Source organism: Coffea eugenioides, chromosome 5 (genome assembly GCF_003713205.1).
Source record: "Coffea eugenioides isolate CCC68of chromosome 5, Ceug_1.0, whole genome shotgun sequence".
Classification (NCBI taxonomy): domain Eukaryota; kingdom Viridiplantae; phylum Streptophyta; class Magnoliopsida; order Gentianales; family Rubiaceae; genus Coffea; species Coffea eugenioides.
This window is the reverse complement of record NC_040039.1, coordinates 38,021,203-38,043,169: the sequence shown is the minus strand read 5'-3', so window position 1 is coordinate 38,043,169 and position 21,967 is coordinate 38,021,203. Positions and strand designations below refer to the sequence as shown.

The following is a 21,967-nucleotide window of genomic DNA, read 5'->3' as shown; positions in this document are numbered from 1 at the left end:
AACATTCCAAAAAAAAACATTGACTGCATATATGTTTTGAGCAAAGAACAAGTCTGCCTAGTTATTGAGATTAAAACTACCAAATTTTTGTTCCAAATTGACAAGATAAGAGAGCCCCAAATTAACAAAATTTTATTAACTAGGCAGACTTGTATATTTAATTGATACAAGATTCGGAATGCAAAAACTCTTATATGACCAGAACTGCATATTCGGAGCTAGCCAGTGTCTTCACTTGAGAATAAGTCTTACAATCACGATTTCTTACAATGCAAGAGGGAGAATACAGCTTTTTTTTTAAAGCAGGCCTGCAGGCCAACTTTGCATGTATTTCTTAATTTATATGACAATCAATCCCGGTCAATTGTAATGGATATAAATAAGATGAGCAATTTATAGTTTTTTTAAGTCTACATTGTGTCTGAGGGGAATCATAGTACAGAATATCACAGAAATGGTGACAGAAATGTCTAAAGTTTTGTTATTCACTGCCTTGTTTTCCTTACTAATTCCATCATCATACTCAAGTTCGATTCCTGATAGCTTCATGTCATCAAACATCTCAGTTCTGAATGTTCTTTTATCTCCCCAACAACTCTTCTTATTTACCCATCGTCGAATCTTCAATCCAAAATCTTATGTTCTCTGTATGAAGGAAAAAACAAAACCTTTGGCAATAATGACAGGTTGTCGATGCCTGTGCAATAATAAAAATAAACCTAGTTGCCAATTAAAGTAATCAGAACCCGATTCTAAGTACTGGAGTAGGGACTCTAGGTGTGCAATGGGTTACTTGATTCACCCTGTTCCCGAAGAATTTGCTTAATCCGATATACCAGAATGGGATTACTTATTTACGAGGATTTATTGATTTGTATAAAGGGCAAGTAGGGTCGTCTCTTCAGAGACTAGGGGTATTTGTCTCTTTTGAAATTCAAAGTAACAAGAGGGTGATTTTGTATAAAAGATGCCAATTAAGACAGTTCGAATAAAAACAAATAGCTAACTAAGAATTAAACGACAATTCACTAAAATCAGAGTAATAAATTCAGCAATGGTTCATCTAATTGATCATCGATGCAACGGCAACTTCAATTATTTACTAATAAATAGGTTATAACTGCAAAACAAGCGATGACAATCAACCTCTCCTTACTGTGTCGGTCATTAAGGTACGCCAGTTAATCACTGCTCTAATTGAGAAATAATCCTAGGTACGCCCGTAAGATTTAATTCCCCAATTGTCTTATGTATTAGAGAAGTCCTATTCTAACCAAATAACACATTACCAGAGTTATTTTAAATTAGCCCGCGTATTCTCCTGACACAAATCCAATCATGTCAGTTGTCACTATTTCAAAGCAATTAAATAATTACGAATTTAATGCCCTAATTGACAATAGGTTACTAAATCAATTCACTATCCCGATCCATGATAATCAATCAATTAAACAACCATAAGCGCTGCAAGCGGAGAATATGCGAATACCAATAAATAAGAGGAAAAGATAAAATTAAATCGATCTCACAATTTTTAGACGAACCAAAGCCTCTGTTGTTTCTTGACTAGAAAAAGGGATTTAGTTCATCCTTGATAAGAAAAACCCACACAAAGCTGTAGAGAAAGTAGCGGCCATTGTCCTCCGATTGAGAAAGCTCAATTCGTTTGATTAATCAAAGAAAACGTAAACTACAGAGAGTGATTAAGTCTTCCAATTGCTCCTGACATGCGAGAAGAAAAGCTACTAAGAGACCAAAAGAAAAGTCAAAGTTCTGAAGCTAAAGTAGTCTCCTCTTGTTTCTATCTATTCCTATCTAATTTTCATGGGAAGCAAAGGGAGGCTCCAGGTCTTCTTCCGTCTCTTCTCTCTTCGGCAATTATCAAAAGGGGAAAAGTTCCCCTACTCCCAAAAATGCCCCTGGAATAAGGGTTGCTACTTGAACTCCTTTCCTGATGACTGTCAAATTGGCACTTGTTATCGTATTTTCATTCTACTCTTTGTAATAAATGTAAATTTCTAAAAGTGAGTAGAATTTGACAATTAATCCACATCGGGTCAGGTAATAGGGAAATTAATTATAAAATAAATGATAAAATTGTAATCTATCAAATAATCACTCCTCTAGAATACTATATATCACGTTGAAGCAACAGTCATATGTTGCAAACGAGATGGAGTACAAATGAGGATTCGTAGTGGCGGCCATGATTTCGAGGGCACATCCTATAAGTCCGAAGTTCCATTCATCATGCTGGATATGAGAAATCTCAAGTCAATTAGCGTTGATATTGAAGGAAAGAGTGCTTGGGTTGAGTCTGGTGCAACAATCGGCGAATTGCAGTATTCCATTGTTGAGAAAAGTTTTGCTCATGCCTTTCCTACTGGGAACTATCTAGGCGTTGGTGACTTGGTGTTGGTGGACACTTCAGTGGTGTTGGTGGACACTCGTGCCTTTCCTAAAACACACACACTTTACAAATACTCATTTGGAAATTTTTACTAAAACTTGTTGCTCCTCAAAATCTATTTTACAAATTAGAAATATATTAACAAAATGAAATATTACAACAATTAATTCTCAAAACAAAGATCACTTTGAATGACATTGTATAATCATAACTTCTTAACTAACAAGATTCATAATAAAACTAAGGATGGGTAGATTACTAATTACATTTTTATTTGTCACAACTCTCGCAATTATTAGCATTCTATAATAACATTATTTTGTGATGTCATACGACATGTCTTGTATTAAAAACTATTGGTGTGTTTCGATTGCAGCTATTCCTTAAAAAATTATTTGCTTACATCATAAACACATTTTTTAACATATATTTTTATCTTTTCAATTATCTTTTTATATCACATACATCATATTACAAAAATTACTATAATAATTATTTCAAATATTCACGTCCAAACACACCCTTATTATAGTGATCTACTGGTTCAATCTAGCATCCATTGGGAATCCGCTGACCCATCCATTTCAGTGGGTTCCTCCCCGAGCCCAATTTGACAGGCTTGTTTTGCTTTATATTGCATCCGGGTAGTGCGTGCACGCTTTAACCCGATGGCTTGGACGTAATGGACACAAAAATAGTAACCGCTTTCTGAAATATCTTTTCCAGTCACAAGTTTCAACCGGGTTGGTTATCATCTGCCAATTGAAGTTCTTAATTTGAGTCTAGATAGTAGAAGCAAGAGAGAATGGAGTGGATGGCGAGTGAAGAGAAAGACGGCAGCGTAAATTCTTCAGTCGCTCAAGCTATCGATAATTCTGCCTCATTAGAAATTGATCAACCTACAGAAAGTACTATGTCATCAGGAAAGAAGGTAGATAAGAATTCTGAAGTTAGTCTTCAAGCAAAAAGCAAGCAATTGCTTTCTTCTCTTTGGGAGAAAATAATTGGATTCAAAAGGGTGGTTCAAGAAAAATCTTTTCGATTTTGTCGAGGTGGCCACAAAATTGAACAAGCAAGAGTTTACCATTTTTGGCCTGGAAACAATCTAATCCTCCATTTGCTCTTGCTTTACGTTCCAAAGCTATTTCTTATCATTGTACTATGCTGAATCCTGATAAAGCTTTTAGTTTATTGGTTTAAATCAAAGAAGAAATGGAGGATTTGATGCTTACGCAAAAAAAAAAGGAGGAGGATTTGATGTTGGACGTCTTATTCTGAATATAGGTATTCTTTTTCAAGGGGAGACTGATTTGTGGTCCGGATCCAAAAGGGCTGATTTTAACTGCCATTGCTATTAGTCTATCAAGTTGGACATTTGCGGTTCATGTTGCAAGTGATATAAGGAATCCGGCCATCATCATAACATCTTCAATTTTGACAACAATTGTTAGTTCTAAACTAAATTTCACACACACAAACACACACACTTGTATGAGAAAGTTGTGAACGTAACCGAATGCCCTTATGTAACTATATATTGCCCTCAATGCAGGTTCTTGTGAGCTTGGTATTTGTCAGTACCATTGATCCTGGTATAATTCCTAGAAATAATCTAGGAACAATTGATGCTGGTAAACGCAGAAGGAGATCAAGGGTAGTTGTCATAAATGGGATAGAGGTGAAGTTGAAGTATTGTAACATTTGTAACATTTATCGTCCACCAAGAACCTGTCATTGTGCAACTTGTAGCAATTGCATCCAACAATTCGATCACCATTGCACCTGGATCGGGCATTGTGTGGGACTGGTATGTATGATCACAAGCCTGCAAGTCCTTCTGGCAATAAAATTAGTTTACTAACTATAACTTTCTAATTTTTTTCTTTCAAAATGCAGAGGAATTATCGGCTTCACGTAACATTTCTATTGACAGGACTGCTCTTGTTTGCCTTCATGTTTATCTGATAGGGTGTTAATTGTTGGTTATTTTATTGTTAATTTTCCCCTTTATCCTTGCCAAATATTGTTTTAATTATTAATATTTACTTATATTTGGTATTGGACTCAATTTCAGGAAGTGAAACAGAAAACTACACAAATGAGGGACTTTTTGGAGATAATTGGGATTTCAAACAACCGGGCTCACATGGTGCTACAAAGAGATTGCATTTCCTTTGCTGATTAGGAGATTGGAGTCCTACGAGCAATAGGAAACTAAAAGCAAGGAATTCGGTAGAGCCCCATTTTTGGTTTGATTCTCAATTCCAGCAGGGGACCACAGGGATAAGAAGCTTTAGTCATTGTTGGCTTTAAAAAGGAGACAAACGTACAGAGAACTCTTATCAATCAATAGTTTTAGTTTAGGCTTTTAGCATAGTTTTTAGTTTTCTTTTCTTAGCTCTTTCGGATGGTTGTTCTCCATTAATGGAGGACTAACCTCTTAATTCTAGTCAAGGGGACAACTGAAGACTTGGTTCAACAATTACTGTGAGATCTAATTTATTTTAATTGCTTCCTTAATTTATTGGTATTTATATGTTTCCTACTTTTAATTGCTATAGCTCGTGTGAGTGATTGAATAGATGCGCCATTTTTAATTATTCACATAGGCTATTTTGCTAAATAGGGATAATTGAATCCGTAATTGTTCATTATCTTTATCTCAGTAGCAACTGGCGTAATTGGGTTTATGTCAGGGGAACATACGATCTAACTTAAACAAACCCTCGTAGCGTGTTTGTTAGTTAGGATTGGGTCTTTCTAATTATTAAGGCAATCTAGAAATTAAATCCTACGGTCGTACCTAGAGTTGTTTTTGGGTTAGAGAAATAGTTAACGGTCGTACCTTAACTATCGAGAAAGTAAGGAAAGGTTGGTTGTTTATCGCGTGCATGGCAACTATAACTAATCTATTAATAAATGTGGAATTATCTGTGAATCAATGATCAGTGCCTGAACCATTTCTGAAGTGTACCCTTGGCTAGAGTTTCTCTTAATTATTTCTCTTAATCAATTATTTTCTGCACTTAATTTATTTAGTTAGCATTTAATCCAAGAACCTCCCATACTCTGGACTCTAGAAGAAACGAATTATCCCCAGTCCCTGTGGATTCGACCATACTCACCGCTATATACAAAATCTGTACTTTTCTCGAGTAGGTATTTATTATTGTACAGATTTGACACCCTGTCATTATCTTTTCATGCAAATCACTACATCACAAATTGCCCGGAGATGGCAATGGGGTGATTGGATTGCTAAGAAATGACCCGGAGACTGTGGCATTGACATTATTCAGTTTTGTAGCCATGTGTTTTCTTGCTGGCTTTTCTTGTTATCATGTTTATCTAATTGCTATAAACCAGGTTTGCCCTCTATAGTTTCATTTATGCCAACAGTACTAGTATCATCACGGTTGATCTCAAAGTTGAATTCATGCATATTTTTCTTGCATGAGTGTATTTCATGTATGTCAAATATATTAATTAACGGGAAATTCTTTTGAGAACAGTACTGAATTTTTGGTACAACAATTATTTAAAGTGCACAGCTTTGAGGAAATTTCTGCTTTGGCACATAAACATAGAAGGCCAGTCTAAATAGCTGCTTAAACAAATTATGATGCAATTTCTATATTATGCCTTGTGCAGACATCTTATGAGCATTTTCACCAAAAGTATGTGAACTCTGGAAACCCCTATGACAAACGAATCCTAAACAACATTAAGGAGGTTCTACTTGCTTCACAACTACCCTCTAGAGTCAACTTTCGAGCAGATGTGGAGCCTGGATGGTTTGGTGGATTGAGTGATATTAGCATCAAATGATTTTATTGCATATTTAGTACGTTTGCTAGATGATTTCCTTGTTTCCTTCAATTTACTTGTCCCATTTAGAATTGCATTGTACCATGTTTTGGTAGCTGAATTTCAAGTCTGAGATTGATTACAAGATGGACAGGGATAGCATAGATTATGAACCTTTTTAATTAGTGACTACATAATCATACTTCCTCATCGTTTCAAACATTTTGCTGCATTTGGTGCTAGCTAAACTTTGCTTATGTAAGTTTTCCAAGTTTGGTTACTTTAATTTTGTCATCAACATACCACAATTAGGAGGAAATGCATCACTATTTATTATGTCAAATTAAGATGAAAATGTTTTGAATCTTCAACCTAGGTATTTATGTATATTTTTCAAATTATAAATTGGCAGTTCGCCTCTAACATACTCAGCATCGATAGATCAAAGGCATTTTGAATTGAATTTTTGAATTCTGTCGAGTTTGAATCATTTTACAAGTATTGAAGTAATTCTTGCCATCCAATTTCTTTGAAACTACTAGAATAAATTTATTATTTGCACAATTTTTTGTTTATTGTTTGTTAGATCACTTGCAAAGTTGTTTCCAATGCAATAGAGTCATGAAAAAAACTTTATGGCTTTATTTGGATTGGCAAATTTAACGAAAGATTTAAAATTCATCCAAACCACTTTAGTTATTTGGATTGATAAAGAAGCATTTGACTTTGTAATTCACCAATTATCAATATATATATATAATATTAGAATAATTGATGACTTATAAATTCAAATACCTCCTAAACAATCCAAACAACTACAGGGATTTGAGAGAATTTTAAATTATTCGTCAAATTTTTGAATCCAAACGCAGCATGAGAGAATGTAGTATCCCCTTCCGGTCACCTAAACTGTTTTTTATGTTTTTGGATACTATAAAATCAATTTTAGCTACTCCCTCATGTAATGTGTTTCACTTGTAGAGCCACAACAAAAGTTTACAGGGGTAAGGTAGAGATACTATGAGTAGATTTTGGCAAACTAGAATATACAGTTGCGGCTCCAAAATATTCAAATTTAAAGGGCTTTTTAAAAATTTTTAGAATATTAAGGATGAACAGGAGAATTATCTAAATCTTTGGATAAGAGTATCTGGACTTGGAGGATCCCTTCCAGCTCCAGGTCCATCTTTGGTGCCATCATTTCCCGTGAAACTATATAAGGTGGGGTGGCCCTAAAAATTATGCTAAAATCTCTTAAAAAATGTTCCACTTATACCTTGCCCTCTACATTTACCCTGGATGTTACCTATTTTGGGAGGCCTTTTGTATTTTGAAAATTATATACTAATTTTTAAGATATAATTTTAGAACAATTTAAAACGTTTGATAAACATCTTTACAAAAAGTTTCATAATATTTCTAAAGCAATAAAGAGACATTTAAGGGCTATGGCTCAAGTGAAGTTAGCACAATTAACTCTCTTAACTTAGTTTCTCTTTAATGTTAGGGATGGATAGAAGGGTTTTTTTTTTTTAAAAAAAAAAATGTTGGGTTTCTTCCTTCATTTTGTACAACAATCAATCTTGGTATCAAAAGTTATTTCGTTAATAGTATATTATTGTAATTCAAAGTTCAAACCAATAAAGACAAATAAGTTCTTGGAAAATTTGCAAACTCAGTTGTGGAAGCAGAGTACTACTATTGAAAAATTGTTTTCCACAGTGTATTTGGGGTACGTATATGTCCGAGTGCAAGATTCGGCCACAGGAATAACAAGAAATTTGCAAAGAAAACAAGACACAACATAACCAGTATGTGTACAGAAGTAAAGGGTTAATAAAGAAAAGTAGAATGAAGGATCTTCAGATCAGTGTATTTCCCCTGCTTAATTGCTCTTCCTGAATTTCCTCCAATGAACTGGTACGGTTGGGACTTTTAGACACCTCAATTATTTCAAGAGTTGATAGATTTTGCAAACAAGAAGGGACCTCCTCCAAAAACTTGCAGCTTTCCAGTACTAATTAAGAAAAAGAAAAAGAACAACTATTAAGAAAATGAACAACTTGATCTTGATGCTAAACAGATACATATAACCCGTAGCAGTACACAAGTAAAGGACTTTGATGCGACTGCCGAAGTGAAGATCCGAACTGAGCTGGGTTCGGAGGAACGAGCTGGCTGAGCGTCCGACCTGCACGTGAGCGAGCTGCGGGGCTAGGTCCCCTGAAGCAACTCCGACGGTCAAGTCAGAACAAGCTTGTAAGTAAAGAGAGTAGAGTTTGCACTGAGAAAAAGCGTACCTTGTGTTCTTCCTCCGTGTGGTATTTATAGAGTCTCCAGTGTTTGTTTCCTAGTAGGCCAAGGAGTCCTTATTGGGGAGGAAACGGTTCCTAGGGCGACTTGACACGGACTTGGAGGCGCGGATCTCGCAGCCCATCAGGCCCATCAGCCTGAGGGGCGGCGCTCTTATGGACCTGCGAGCTGACTTGGCGCCCCAGTCCAGCTCCTCCTGTCCGAACTCTTGGGCCGGACCGACGTGTGTGTGGACCGGGCCGATGTGCTCCTGGAGCTCACCACACTAGCCCCCCCTTTAGTCTAGAGTCATCGAACGTGCGCGTGAGTCTAGCCGTCTTCTTGGCATCGTGTCGGTTCAGTGTGGGGCCCCCGTCTGTAAGTGGTGCACGCAACCGTCGCGTCGGTTCATGTCAATCACCTCGATCGTGCATCGTGGCAGCTCGGTGTGGGGCCCTCGTCCGTAAGTGGAGCACGCAACCGCCGCGTCGGTTCGCGTCAATCGTCTCGATCATCACGCCTGCCAGCTGCAACGGTCAGGAACGGTTCCCCATAACGGCTCAAATAAATGCACGTCTCTTCAGTTTCCCGCCCTGTGAATTGCCTATAAATAGGATTCTTGGGCGTCATTTTCACCCCTCCTCCTTCATTCTATCAGCTCGCTCTATCCTTCTTTAGCTCGCTGCTTCATCCGTCTTCCTTCAAGAATACGCCGGGTCGCCCTGCCTTAGGAGCCCAGAGTCAGTTCGCGCATTACCTAGATCATCTTTTCGTCCGATCTCCTACTTCCATCAGTAAGTCTCCCTTTCCTTTTATGTCTTCTTACAGTTCTGATAGTTCTGACGTTACCAGTTCGGCCCCTAGGCATAGAGCAGCTAGTCCTATAAACTTAGATACCAGTTCCCCCCGATTCCCTTAGTTCTTCTCCTTCCATTTCATCTGGGCCAGCACCCGCGCCTTCTCCCGTCCTATCTCCCAGTAGAGTAATGAGCCCGGCCGAGCGACCTGCCCAGCCCGTAGCCGGAGCTGCCGATCAGGCAACTCCAACGCAGACGGCCGCAGGGACCTCAGGGGGACCTAGTGGCAACTTCGGAGAGGTTGACACTATCCCCCCAGCCTTGGAACAGAAAGACGTGGACTCGCTGGTCGAAAAATACGAAATCCCGGCCCTCTTTGAACCTAGGGCCGCCCATCCAGGAGAGGTCGCCAGCCGACCTCCACCTGGCTTCGTGGCGATCTATAGGGACCAGCTGATGGGTGGTCTTCGCTTGCCTATCCCCGATTTCTTCTTTTTTATCCTCACCTTCTGGGGCATCCGTATAACCCAGGTCAGTCCCAATGGTGTTCGCTCCATCATAGGCTTTTTTATCCTCTGCCGAGCCCTAGAAATTCCTTTTTCCCATGACCTGTTCCAAGCCTTCTTCCAGATGAAGGTCAGTGGAAAGGTGCCTGGGTGGTTCTACTTTGCCCGTAGAAGTGGAGCAAAGACCCCCTCCCGCGAGCTGTTCACGGGGGCACCTTCCTCCATCAAAGACTGGAAGCGTTACTTCTTTTTTGTGAAGAACCTGGGCTTTCCCCCTTTGACCTGGAGGGCGGAGACTCAGGTTTCGGATCCACTTCCAGACCCGCTCCCTGTAGCCGAGCTCAGCCGCCTACTCAGCTCAGACGAGAAGCTGGAGGTGAAAGAATTCAGCAATGCCCAGCTTTGGGCGGCGGGGCTGATCCGAGCTAACCCCTCAGATCCCTCACTAGAGACTAGGCCGCTCTCTCCAGACGAGCTGACCTCCTGTAAACGACCTGGCCTTCCTCTTCTTTCCCCTTCTTTGCTTATACATCTGCTGACCTCCTGGTCTTCTGTTTTTGCAGTGAAGAGATTTTCTTCCCTTCTAACCATCGGAGGATCCAGCAATCCAGGCGCTGCCACCCAGCCCTCATCAGCCATCCCAACCAGCTCGGCACCAGTTCCGACGCCTCAGCCAGCTCCTGCTCAGTCCGCCAAGGCTGTCGAGGCTGGGAAGAAAAAGAAGAAGAAGACAACTGCAAAGAGGGCAAGGGTGGAGACGACCTCCTCCCCGGTTCAGGAAGAGAGGTCCACGCCTGAACCTGGCCGGGGTGGTCACTACGGCGTGAATACCGCCGAGGAGCAAGCCCGAGCTGACGCTCCTCCTAACTTATGGCAACGCCAGAGTTCTACCCTGCTATTTGACCCGCAGACGCGGCTGATTACGCACCAACACCCAATGCACTTCTGTCCTCAGTGGAAGCTCTCCATAAACGACCGAGCTCAATTCCCGGAGGTGGCCAGGGAGCTTGCTCATGGGGCCATCCTTCCAAGGGACTACAGCTTGGTCAAGGCCATGGAGGCATCTGACCTCCTCGACTACTATTACACAGGCGCGGCCCAAGTGAACTTGGTTGGCTCCGAGCTGGCCAAGCGCTATGAGAGCCTCCTCCCCCTGATGAGCGAGACGAGGGCGGCCAACGAGAAACTACTCAGCCAGAATGAAGCAGCTGTGGCAGAAGCTGAAGGTCTGAGGAAGCAGCTCGCCCATGCTCACTCTAACTTTGAACTGGAGCTAAAGAAGAACTCCGACCTGACCTCTCAGCTGGGTGAGGAGCAGAAGAGGAGCGCCGAGCTGTCTGCTCAGGTCGAGGCGGCTAGGACTGAGGGAGGCCAAGAGGGCGTGCGGGCCTTCCTCCGGTCGGAGGATTTTAGGGGTGACCTGGCCATCCTGAATACTCCCGTGCTGCAGCATGGGTATTCTCAAGCCCTGGATGAAGTGCAAAGGCTGGGTCTGCCTGGGTTTGACCTGAGCAAGTTCCCCAGCTACAATCCTCTGGCCGTGGAACAGCTCGACCGCCTAGTGGAGGGCTATACGCGTGGACGGAAGTTGACCGACCTGGTTGCCGATCCCCTGCTGCCAGTCACCACCCCTGAATCAGAGCAAGAGGAAGAAGAGGGCGAGAACTAGAGTAGGGCCTCGGACTCCGAACTGCTAGTAGTTCGTTTTGTAAGAGCTCTGTCCCTCCAAGGCTTAGTTCCTTTTGTACGGGCTCGACCCTTTGTACAGCCCCTTGAATGAAATGAAGAAATGAAGAAACCTTCTTTTGTTTTACACTTGGCATCATTTGTCATAATTTTAAGGTACATCAGTTCGGCCTATTGCCGACCTAAGCGGGCTATCCCCTATAACAAATAACAAAGCAACTTACTAACCCAATACATCAATAAAAGTCTTGACCTTGACACTAGCTAACATGTGCGGGCTCATCGGAAAATCCTCAAGTTGGAATTGTGCCAGGTGCGTGGGACCTCCTCCCCGCTGAGATGGGTTAACCTGCAATATCCCGCTCGATCTGCCTCTTTCACCACATAGGGACCTTCCCAGTTTGGGTCCAACTTGCCCGTGCCCTGGAGCCGACTCACACTATTCTTCCTCAAGACCAGGTCCCCTGGCTTGAAGGACAGAGATCTCACCCTAGCATTGTAGTGCCGTGCAACCTGTCCCTTGTACTTAGCCATGCGTATAGCCGCCTCTTCTCTCCTTGCTTCCAGCAGATCCAAGTTGAAACGTAGCTCTTCCTCGTGGTCCCGAGCTATGAAATTCTGAACCCTACCCGAAGGAACTCCGATCTCCGCAGGAATCACTGCCTCTGCTCCATAGGTTAGAACGAAAGGAGTCTCCTGGGTAGCAGTTCGGGGAGTGGTTCGGTAAGCCCATAGTATGGTCGGCAGTTCGTCCAGCCATCCAGTTCGTGCGAGTTCAACCCGCGTCTTCAAGCCATGCAAGATGGTTCTGTTAACGTTCTCGACCTGCCCGTTGGCTTGAGGATGTCCTACCGAGGTGAAGTGCTGTCGGATCCCGAGCTCCGAGCACCAGCCTTGAAGCGTTCTGTCAGCGAACTGACGCCCGTTGTCGGAGACCAGAACATGGGGTATACCAAATCGGCAGACGATGTTTCGCCAGAGGAACTTCTGCACCGATCTACTGCTAATGGAGGTAAGGGGCTCAGCCTCAATCTATTTAGTGAAATAATCCATCGCTACCACTATATGTTCATAACCTCCCGGAGCTCGGGGAAATGGGCCCAACAGGTCGATCCCCCACTAGAAGAAAGGCCAGGGGCTCTGGAGAGGGATCATCTCTTGAGTCGGGGCGTGATGGATCGATGCGTGCAGCTGGCAGGACTTGCACCGAGCTACCAGGTCGGCTGAATCCAAGAATATGGTCGGCCAGTAATATCCAGACAGCATCCCCTTCTTGGCCAAAACCCTCGGGCCGACGTGGTTTCCACATATGCCCTCGTGCAGCTCACGCAGGACGTAGTCTCCTTCCTCCGGAGTGATACACCTCAGCCAGGGGCGTAGGTAGGATTTCTTGTAGAGTACCCCATTCGAGAGCTCGTATCCCCGCGACCTGAGGAGGACCCTCCGTGCCTCCACCCGGCTGGGAGGGAGTTCTCCGCTAGCCAGGTACCGCACGATGGGATCCATCCATGAGCCCATCACGTGAATAACAGCTGCCTCTACCTGATCATATGCCCGATTCCTGACAACCTCTACCAGTACTTCTTTGTTCAAGGTACCGACCGAGGTGGAAGCTAGCTTGGACAGAGCATCCGCTCTCTTATTTTGACTTCGCGGGATCTGCTTGAGCGTGAATAATTTCAACTGAGCTCTCAGCTCGTGTACTTTGGCGACGTACCTTCTCAGGGGCTCTTCCTTGACCTCGTAACTCCCTCCGACCTGGTTCACTATCAGCTGTGAGTCGCTGTAGACTTCTATTGACTCGGCCCCCAATTTCCGAGCTATCTCCATCCCTGAGACCAGGGCCTCGTACTCGGACTCGTTGTTAGAGGCCCTGAAATCAAACCTCAAGGCGTAGGCCAGTTCATCCCCCAGGGGACTAGTCAAGAGAAGTCCTGCTCCGCATCCTTCCTTGCTTGAAGATCCATCCACGAACAGTGTCCAGGTCGGAATGGTCCGATCGACCTCGCCGATGGCATGTTCCACAGCCCTCCTGGCTTGTTCGGTCTCCGCTGCGCTTCTGGCCTGTCCGGCCTTGGCTTCCTTCGTGGCCTGTCTGACCTGGGCAAGTCCTTCGACCTGCTTGGCCTTGACAGCGTCTACGGTCTGTCCGGCCGGGGAAGTCTTAGAGCCTTTTGTGACCTCGGAAGCGTTTCTGGCCTGACTGGCCTCGGCTACGTCGTGGGTCTGTTTGGCCTTGGTGGCCTGCGCGACCTTGACAGCTCTTCCGGCCTGCTCGGCCTCGGCTGAATCCCTGGTCGGCTCCTGTTGTCCAAAGGAGACTCCTTCAGCTATAAAATCTGTCAATGCTTGGGCCTTGATGGCCGTGCGAGGCTGGTAGCTGAGGTCGTACTCAGACAGCTCCACAGCCCACCTCACCATTCTTCCTGATGCCTCAGGCTTTGAAAGAATTTGCTTGAGAGGCTGATCGGTCATGACCACCACGGGGTGAGTTTGCAAGTATGACCTGAGCTTCCGGGTCGCGTGCACCAATGCCAGAACATACCGTTCAATGGAGGTGTACCTTGGCTCCGCCCCCTGCAAAGCTCGGCTGACATAGTATATGGGTTTCTGGATTTTACCTTCTTCCCGAACTAGTACCGCACTGATTGCCTCCTCCCCAACTGCAAGATAGATAAATAAGACTTCTCCTTGTGCGGGAGAGGTCAAGGCTGGCAAGCGTGCGATGTGGGCTTTTAGCTCGTCAAACGCGCGCTGGTACTCGGGAGTCCACTCGAACTGGGGGCCTCTTCGCAGGGCCCTGAAGAAGGGGGAACCCCGAACGGCAGACTTCGACAAGAACCTGTTCAGGGCCGCCATCCTGCCAGCTAGCCGTTGGACCTCTTTTATGTTTCGGGAAGGAGCCATGTCCATGATAGCTTTTACCTTGTCGGGATTAGCTCTTACCCCGTCCTTGGATATCATGTACCCCAGGAACTTGCCCGACCTAACCCCGAAGGTGCACTTCTTGGGGTTCAGCCGCATCCGCGAGCTCCGTAGGATGTCAAAGATTTCTCTGAGGTCGTTGATGAACTGCTCCTGAGTTCGGCTTTTCACCAGCATGTCATCCACGTACCCTCCATGTTTCGGCCGATCTGGTTTTTAAACAACTTGTTGACCAGCCGTTGATAGGTCGCGCCTGCATTTTTCAACCCAAATGGCATGGTGGTATAACAATACGTACCGTATTCGGTGATGAAGGCAGTCTTCTCCTGATCTTCCTCGTCCAGCGCTATCTGGTGATACCCTTTGAAAGCATCCAGAAAGCAGAAGATCTCGTACCCCGTTGTTGAGTCGACCAGCTGGTCTATGCGAGGGAGGGGGTAACAATCCTTCGGACAGGCCTTGTTCAGGTCGGTGAAGTCTACACACATCCTCCAGGCTCTGTCCTCCTTTTTGACCAGTACGGGATTGGCCAGCCAGGTCGGATAGTAGATCTCCTTCACAATTTTGGCCTCCAACAGTTTACCTACCTCTTCTTTGACGACCTCGTTGCGCTCGGGAGCGAAGTTCCTCCTCTTTTGCTTCACTGGCCGGATGCTTGGGTCAACGTGCAACTTGTGAACTGCCAGCTCGGGAGGGACTCCGGGCATGTCATCAGCACTCCACGCAAAGATCTCGGCATATTCCTCCAGCAGAGATTGCAGAGCTTGCCGCGTCCGCTCGCTCAGACCGGCTCCAGCTTTTACCCCACGATCAGGTTGCTCAGGATGGGCAGTTCAACCAGACTCTCATCCGTCTCCAACCTTTCCTCCTTCTCAGCAGGCTCCCAGGGCTCCATACAGGTCGTCTGGGCCATCAGCTTCTCCTTTCCTTTGAGGGTGGCGATGTAACAGGCCCGAGCTACCTCCGGGTCTCCCAGCACCTCGGCCACCCCATCAGGCGTTGGGAATTTCATGCTAAGGTGCAGGGTCGAACAGACAGCTCGGAGAGCATTTAAGGTTGGTCGTCCCAGTATCATATTATAAGAGGATGGCTCCTTCACCACCGCGAAGTTCACCGGGACAGTTCGGCATCTGGGTGACTCTCCTACGGTGACCATGAGGGTTATCATTCCCTCTGGTCTCACTGGCGAGCCTGCAAAACCTATCAAGGGAGTCCGAACGGGGATGAGCTGCTTGTCCTCCAGCTGCAATTCCTTGAAGGTTTTGTAATACAGCACATCGATGGCACTCCCATTGTCGATGTACACTTTTTTTACCTTGTAGTTACACGTGATAACTTCTATCACAATTGCTTCATGGTTATTGGAGGCCAAGGGCACCGCGTCCTCTGGCCCATAGATGATCTCCTCGTACATCTTTAGCCGTTTATTCGAGCTCTCCCCGCTGGGAGGAGGCCGGTTGTTTCGTCGAGCCGTATGGCTATCCCCCCCAGCAGGTCCCCCCGCAATGGTGTTAATCACTCCGGCTAGGTTCTGAACCCCCTGCTCCGGAGTACGATCACGAGGACCCCGAGGTCGGTCGTGCGAACTAGTCGTCCGATCTCGCTTGAACCCCCCTTGCTTCTGATCTTGTTCGCCCGTCACGGACGAACTGCCCAAGGTGACCTCTCCTTATCAGTTTTTCGATCTCCTTTTTGAGGTGTCGACAGTCCTCCGTATCGTGCCCGACGTCCCTGTGGTACGCACAATACAAGCCCTGGTCGCGCTGGGTTTTGTCACCCCCCAACGGCCGAGGAGGGCGAGAGATCCCTTGCTGTTCCATTACAGCCAGGACTCGAGCCCTGGGCGCGGTGAGCGAAGTCCAGGCCTTTTCCTTCTCCTATGGTTGGCTCCGGGGCAAGCGTTCGGGTATGTTCTTGCGGCCTTGACCTGTCCGCGACTCTCTCAGGTCGGCGCCCTTCCTGCGTTTGTCATCCCGCAGCCTTTCCTGGGCGCCCTTCAGCCGATTGGCCTCCTCGGCATTCGCTTTCTCGTGAGCTCGGTCTAGCATCTCCCGGACGGATTTGGGAGGTCTCTCTACAAACTCCGTGTACAACTTCTGTTTGCGCAACCCATTGACAAAGGCAGCCATCACCACCTTGTCATCTCGGTCCCGCACCTGAAGGGATTCGTTGTTGAACTATACCATATACTCACGCAATGACTCCTCGGGCCCTTGATGAACAGTCATCAGATGAGCCGTCGTTTTGGAATAAGCGCGAGAGGAGACGAACTGGGCCGCGAACAGCCGCCTGAGCTGGCCGAACGACCGGATTGACCTTTGAGGTAAACCCTGGAACCAATGTCGGGCCTTCCCTTCCAGGAACATTGGAAAGGTCTTGCACCTAACCGCATCCGCAGCTGTCTGTAGGCGCATCTGAGTCAGAAATGCAAACAAGTGATCCTCTGGATCTGTGGTCGCGTCGTAGGACTTCATGGATGGTATTTTGAACTTGGCAGGCAGAAGGTAATCTTCGATCTCCGGTATGAAGGGAGAGGCAGTGTACCTATCCGCCTCTGGATCCAGCAGGAGGTCCAGTTCGTCCTGGACCTGATAATCCTCCTTCCTGGGAGGAACCTCCATCCGAGAAGGCCTCGGAACGGGCTCCGGATGGTTAGTTCGGGAATTCCTATGAGAGGGCTCTGGCACCTGGACCTGCTCGCGTGTAATCTCCTTTCGCGTCCTCTTCGACCTGGGGCTTCCAGATCGGGATTCCGAACTCCCTGTTCTGCCCGTTTTTTGCACCCATGCTCCGGACTGGGAGGGACTCCCGAGTGCCCCTTCACTGCCCCAGATTGTCCAGATTGTCCCTTCAGGTACGTCACAATAGCCTCAAAGGTAGGCAAGTTCGCAGCAACCGACTGCACCAGTTGTTCCGGCGAGATCTGCGAGAGCTCGACCCTTACCTCCCCTGTGTTGGCTTCCTGGTGAATTTGTTGGGGATCGCCCTGTGCGTTCCCCTTAGCACCATCCACATTCCTCTGAGATCTAGTTTTCGGCATGTTGTTCGCGAAAAAAGAGAAGAAATACGTTTCCCACAGACGGCGCCAAATGATGCGACTGCCGAAGTGAAGATCCGAACTGAGCTGGGTTCGGAGGAACGAGCTGGCTGAGCGTCCGACCTGCACGTGAGCGAGCTGCGGGGCTAGGTCCCCTGAAGCAACTCCGACGGTCAAGTCAGAACAAGCTTGTAAGTAAAGAGAGTAGAGTTTGCACTGAGAAAAAGCGTACCTTGTGTTCTTCCTCCGTGTGGTATTTATAGAGTCTCCAGTGTTTGTTTCCTAGTAGGCCAAGGAGTCCTTATTGGGGAGGAAACGGTTCCTAGGGCGACTTGACACGGACTTGGAGGCGCGGATCTCGCAGCCCATCAGGCCCATCAGCCTGAGGGGCGGCGCTCTTATGGACCTGCGAGCTGACCTGGCGCCCCAGTCCAGCTCCTCCTGTCCGAACTCTTGGGCCGGACCGACGTGTGTGTGGACCGGGCCGATGTGCTCTTGGAGCTCACCACAGACTTAAAAAACTTACTTGAGGAGATCAATCGTCCATTATGAGATAAGGATCTTCAGATCGGTTTTTCCATTGCTTCTTTGCTCTTCCTGAATTTCTTCCAATGAACTGGTACAGTTGGGACATTTTGACACCTCAATTATTTCAAGGGCAGAACTATTTCCCAAACAAGAAGGGATCTCTTGCAATGCTCCACAACGATCCAATACTAACTTCTGGAGACCAGGAAAATAGTCCTGCTCGTCGTACTCGGAGGAGGCTGTCCACTTCGCAATGTTCAAGGAAGCTAATTTCAAGAAACGAACTTTAGGGAACTTCTCTAGTTCCATTTCCCATATTTCCCCCTCAAAGGCTTGTTTGAGTAATTTGAGCACCTCAAGATTGGGTAGATTTCCAATTGCTGCCATTTTGCTCCATGGCATGCGAAAATAAGATAGGGTCAATTTTTTAATAGTCAAAGGAAATTGGAAATCTAACTGATATCGGTCACCGCCATAAATAACGCAACTCAGACTGAGTGATTCCAACTGACTTAGACAATCCATTGCTACATGATATTGAACATCTGGCTTCAGATTGACAGAGCATCTCAGCTTGCGGATATTTGGAAACTTTCTCAACAGCTTGCTGATGTTTTCCTCAGGATCGAGAGACAAACAGGACAAGAAATCTAAGTCACGCAACTGTGACGAGTTGTCAAGATTGTCTCTAGGGAAAAAAAAACAATAATGCTTATCGACCTCATCAATTAGTTGTAAATGCCTTAGTTTCTTCAGGTTCCATATGGTATCTGGTAGTGAAACTGAACGATGAGTTGAAGAATTTCGCCAAATCAAAGTTTCCAAATTCGGGAGATTGCATACTGATGATGGGAGACTGATTTTACCTCGACCTAGAATTGCCAAGTAGCGCAAGTGAACAAGCAGTTCTACCTCTCTAGGAAAGGGGTCGAGTCCAATTTGGCTCAAATCTAACACTTTGACAAGTTTGATGATGTGAAAAATGAATCGAAGGTCCAAACTAATACTCTCTTCATCGTGACTGAATAACAATAGACTGCGTATGGCAGGAGAAAATAACCTCAAGTTGTCAAAGTGCTCGAGCTTAGAATCAATAATGCATAAGCGGCGTAGGTAGCATGGCACAGTGAAAGCAGATAAGTCATCATACATACGTACCCGCTGCAAAAGCTTTTCTTCTTTGGCTTTTGTCACACAAAACTCATATAACAAATCGTGAATGCGACAAGCTTTGACCCCATCAATGGATCTTGGTTTCGAAACTATGACTAAGCTTCTGCTAATAAGTTCCATCAGGTAATCATTTGCCACATCCTCTGTTCTCTTGAGCTGAGTTTTTGGAACAAATCCTTCAGCGACCCATAGAGAAATCAACCTCCTGGTATTGTGTTCATGGTCTTCTGGAAAGGCTCCAAAATAAAGAAAACATGCCTTCAAAGTATCAGGTAAATGTTTGTAACTCAGCTCTAATGTAGCGGTACATTGTTCCGTACTAGAAACATTCCTTGAACTTAAACCTTCCACAGCTTCTTTCCAATCATGTCGGTCCATCCTTGAGAGAATTCCGGCAAGAATGACAACCGTAAGAGGTAGTCCTTGACACATTTCCACGACTTGCTGTCGAATTTCACATAGTTCTGGAGGAGCCAAATCTTGTCCAGGATATAACTTCCCTTTTAGCAAATCCCAGCTCTCATTAGGAGCGAGTTGACGAAGAGAATATGGTTCATGGTCGAGTTGGTCTTGGGAAGCAACACCACGGAGCCGACTTGTCAAGATAACTCTACTTCCATTTCCATCATCAGGGAATGAGGCTTCCAATCCGTTCCATGCATCAATGTCCCATACATCGTCCAAAACAATGAGATATCTGTTTTTCAGCAAACGTCTTTTGACTTGAAGAGCCAGATCTTCTTCACCCATCTTAAAAACATCCTCAGGAAGCTTGGACTCAATAGAAGTCAAAATTTGAAGCAACAGATTTCTCTTGTGATATATTTGAGAAACAGTACACCAAGCACGCTCATAAAAATGGGACTTCATTGAAGAATCATTGTACACTTTTCTAGCCAAAGTTGTCTTACCGCATCCCGGCATACCCACAATGGAAACAATTTTCACTTGGCATGATCCATTTCTGAGTCCATTGATTATCGATGCCGTCTCATCCTCGAATCCCACCACCACATCATTGACTATTGGCTTACTTCCTTGTTGTGGCATGTGATTGAATCTCTTCGTTAGTTCCTTTACTTCTCCACCAAGTCTTTCGCTACCACAAATCTTCAAGGCTGCAGCTTTAATGATGTTCATTTCTTCTAAAATGGAATGAATGGACATTGAAGAAGAATCAAAGATATTTCCAGTTATTAAGGAGTCAATAAGAAACTCTATCCTATATGCCACCCCAACAATACGATTCCAAATTGCCTGGACGTCCTCGTCTTCATTGTGCAGCTTCACAATTTTCCTCAGCAAAGAGCGTAAACAAACAAGTTCTTCCTGGACTTTTTGAATTGGATGATCGATCAAAGCAATCGAGCCAGCCTCAGAACTTGTCACATCCATCATCTTTTCCAGAAGGGAATCAACAAAGCCCAGTCCATTGGTCTTAGGAAAATTGAATGATGATGATTCTGGACACTTCTCTGTGATTACTGCATCGATGAGCTTAATTATTTCCAATAACTCAGAACACACAATATCCATATCCTTGGCTTGTATGGCGTCTTTGATTGCATTCAGAGAGAGTGGGGAAATAAAATCTCCTCCATAACATTTCACGACTCGAGTAGGATCTCTTACTTTCTCATCGAACTCCTTTGGCTTCTCCTTCAAAATGGTTCTCAAGGAATTTAACCCCTCGTAAAACATTTGCAGCTGACGCAAAATCACAGGACAAGTACCATGCTTTAGTTTCTCCCAAAGATTACACAGGAGGGAATGGAAGAAGTCTCTCAACAGATGCTCATCTGTGTCTCCATGTGATTGTCTTGATAACTTTGAAGCAGCCAGGGCCTGGATACAAGTCTCAAGGACTTGATGTTCAACAGGAATAATCTTCTGCAGCAGTTCCGAAATGCTTTCCACGACATCCTTGGGCGGTCCGAAACCCTTCTTAAACTGGCACTTATAAGAGAGGCGTGCTGCATTGATAGCCACGGTTTCAGTGTGAACCAACAAAGGTCCCAATTCTGTGTTTTGAACACCATACAGTTTGACAAAACGGATGAAGTTTTTCATGAACGCCAGCTTCTCTTCAAGGGCTTTAATTAGTCGAACTTCATGTGCCGGCCGAATCCATGACCAATAATTCACTAGATTCTCCAGAAGAGAATCCATGAATTCCATGAGGTCATCTTTTCGAACGAGCGAATTACTGGACTGCTGTGACGAGGAACCCAAGAAAAAGACATACCATTCGCAAATTTCTTGTTCGAAGGATTTAATGTCTTTTTCTAAATCATGGACCGTATCCCTAGGCTGATCAGAAGATTGGATCTCCTTTGCCCACTTGGGAATGGCATCTCCAATCCGAACTGCCAGAGCTTCTATGCTTGCATAATGATTATCTGTCTGGTTCTTTTTGTTGTTAAATGGTAATTGCACATCATCGTTGCTGTATTTTCTCGCACACACAGAAGAAATGTTCTCAGATATCTTAGCATGCGTTTCAGGTACTTCTGCTGCCCATTTGGAAATTCTGGACAATCGTTCTCCAGCGCTTGCAGATTATCCAAGATGGAAGGAATACAAGTGATACTAGTGGAGGCCATCTAATAAAAGGAAGATTAACAAGGGAACCAGAATGTATCGATCTCAATTTAAGAGATGAAACAGTTCTCAAATATGAAAGGAGATAAGAAAGATCTGCAAAACCTCAAAAACAAGGGCTCTCTACCCAACATGACAAATAGTCATGGGATACTTCTTGGATGGTTGAAAGAAAAAAACGACCCCACTGCACATGCGTTAGCTA

General features: G+C 45.0%; 3 protein-coding genes across 3 annotated transcripts in view; 1 reads left to right on the top strand and 2 right to left on the bottom strand.

Annotated features, from left to right (window-relative positions):
• Nucleotides 1–3,224: 3,224 nt before the first annotated feature.
• Nucleotides 3,225–4,375, top strand: LOC113771564 (protein S-acyltransferase 8-like). The gene is made up of 4 exons (XM_027316138.1): nt 3,225–3,359; nt 3,695–3,861; nt 3,947–4,217; nt 4,307–4,375. Exons 1-4 carry the CDS (start codon nt 3,225–3,227, stop codon nt 4,373–4,375), a joined length of 642 nt encoding a protein of 213 aa, XP_027171939.1.
• Nucleotides 4,376–11,777: 7,402 nt separating this feature from the next.
• LOC113771563 lies at nt 11,778–15,130 on the bottom strand. The gene is made up of 3 exons (XM_027316137.1): nt 14,722–15,130; nt 12,714–14,632; nt 11,778–12,530 (listed from the first exon to the last, which is right to left on the bottom strand). The coding sequence occupies exons 1-3, from the start codon at nt 15,128–15,130 to the stop codon at nt 11,778–11,780; spliced, it is 3,081 nt and encodes a 1,026-aa protein (XP_027171938.1).
• A 2,876-nt stretch (nt 15,131–18,006) lies between these two features.
• The window catches only part of LOC113771562 (putative late blight resistance protein homolog R1A-4), a 13,457-nt gene continuing 9,496 nt past the window's right edge, over nt 18,007–21,967 (bottom strand). Inside the window, exon 4 of the mRNA XM_027316136.1 lies at nt 18,007–21,712. Coding sequence (XP_027171937.1) covers nt 18,007–21,712 — 3,706 coding nt within the window. The remainder of the gene's footprint in view (nt 21,713–21,967) is intronic.

Excerpts from the sequence above, each read along its gene's own strand:
- LOC113771564 (XM_027316138.1), top strand. The coding sequence starts at position 3,225 with ATGGCGAGTGAAGAGAAAGACGGCAGCGTAAATTCTTCAGTCGCTCAA. Across the intron at positions 3,360-3,694 it reads AGGTAGATAAGAATTCTGAA|GTATTCTTTTTCAAGGGGAG; the intron begins GTTAGTCTTCAA and ends TTCTGAATATAG. Across the intron at positions 3,862-3,946 it reads ATTTTGACAACAATTGTTAG|ATTGCCCTCAATGCAGGTTC; the intron begins TTCTAAACTAAA and ends ATGTAACTATAT.
- LOC113771563 (XM_027316137.1), bottom strand. The coding sequence starts at position 15,130 with ATGCCCGGAGTCCCTCCCGAGCTGGCAGTTCACAAGTTGCACGTTGAC. Across the intron at positions 14,633-14,721 it reads TGCCTTCATCACCGAATACG|ATCGGCCGAAACATGGAGGG; the intron begins GTACGTATTGTT and ends TTTAAAAACCAG. Across the intron at positions 12,531-12,713 it reads TCTTGGATTCAGCCGACCTG|ATTGAGGCTGAGCCCCTTAC; the intron begins GTAGCTCGGTGC and ends TTCACTAAATAG.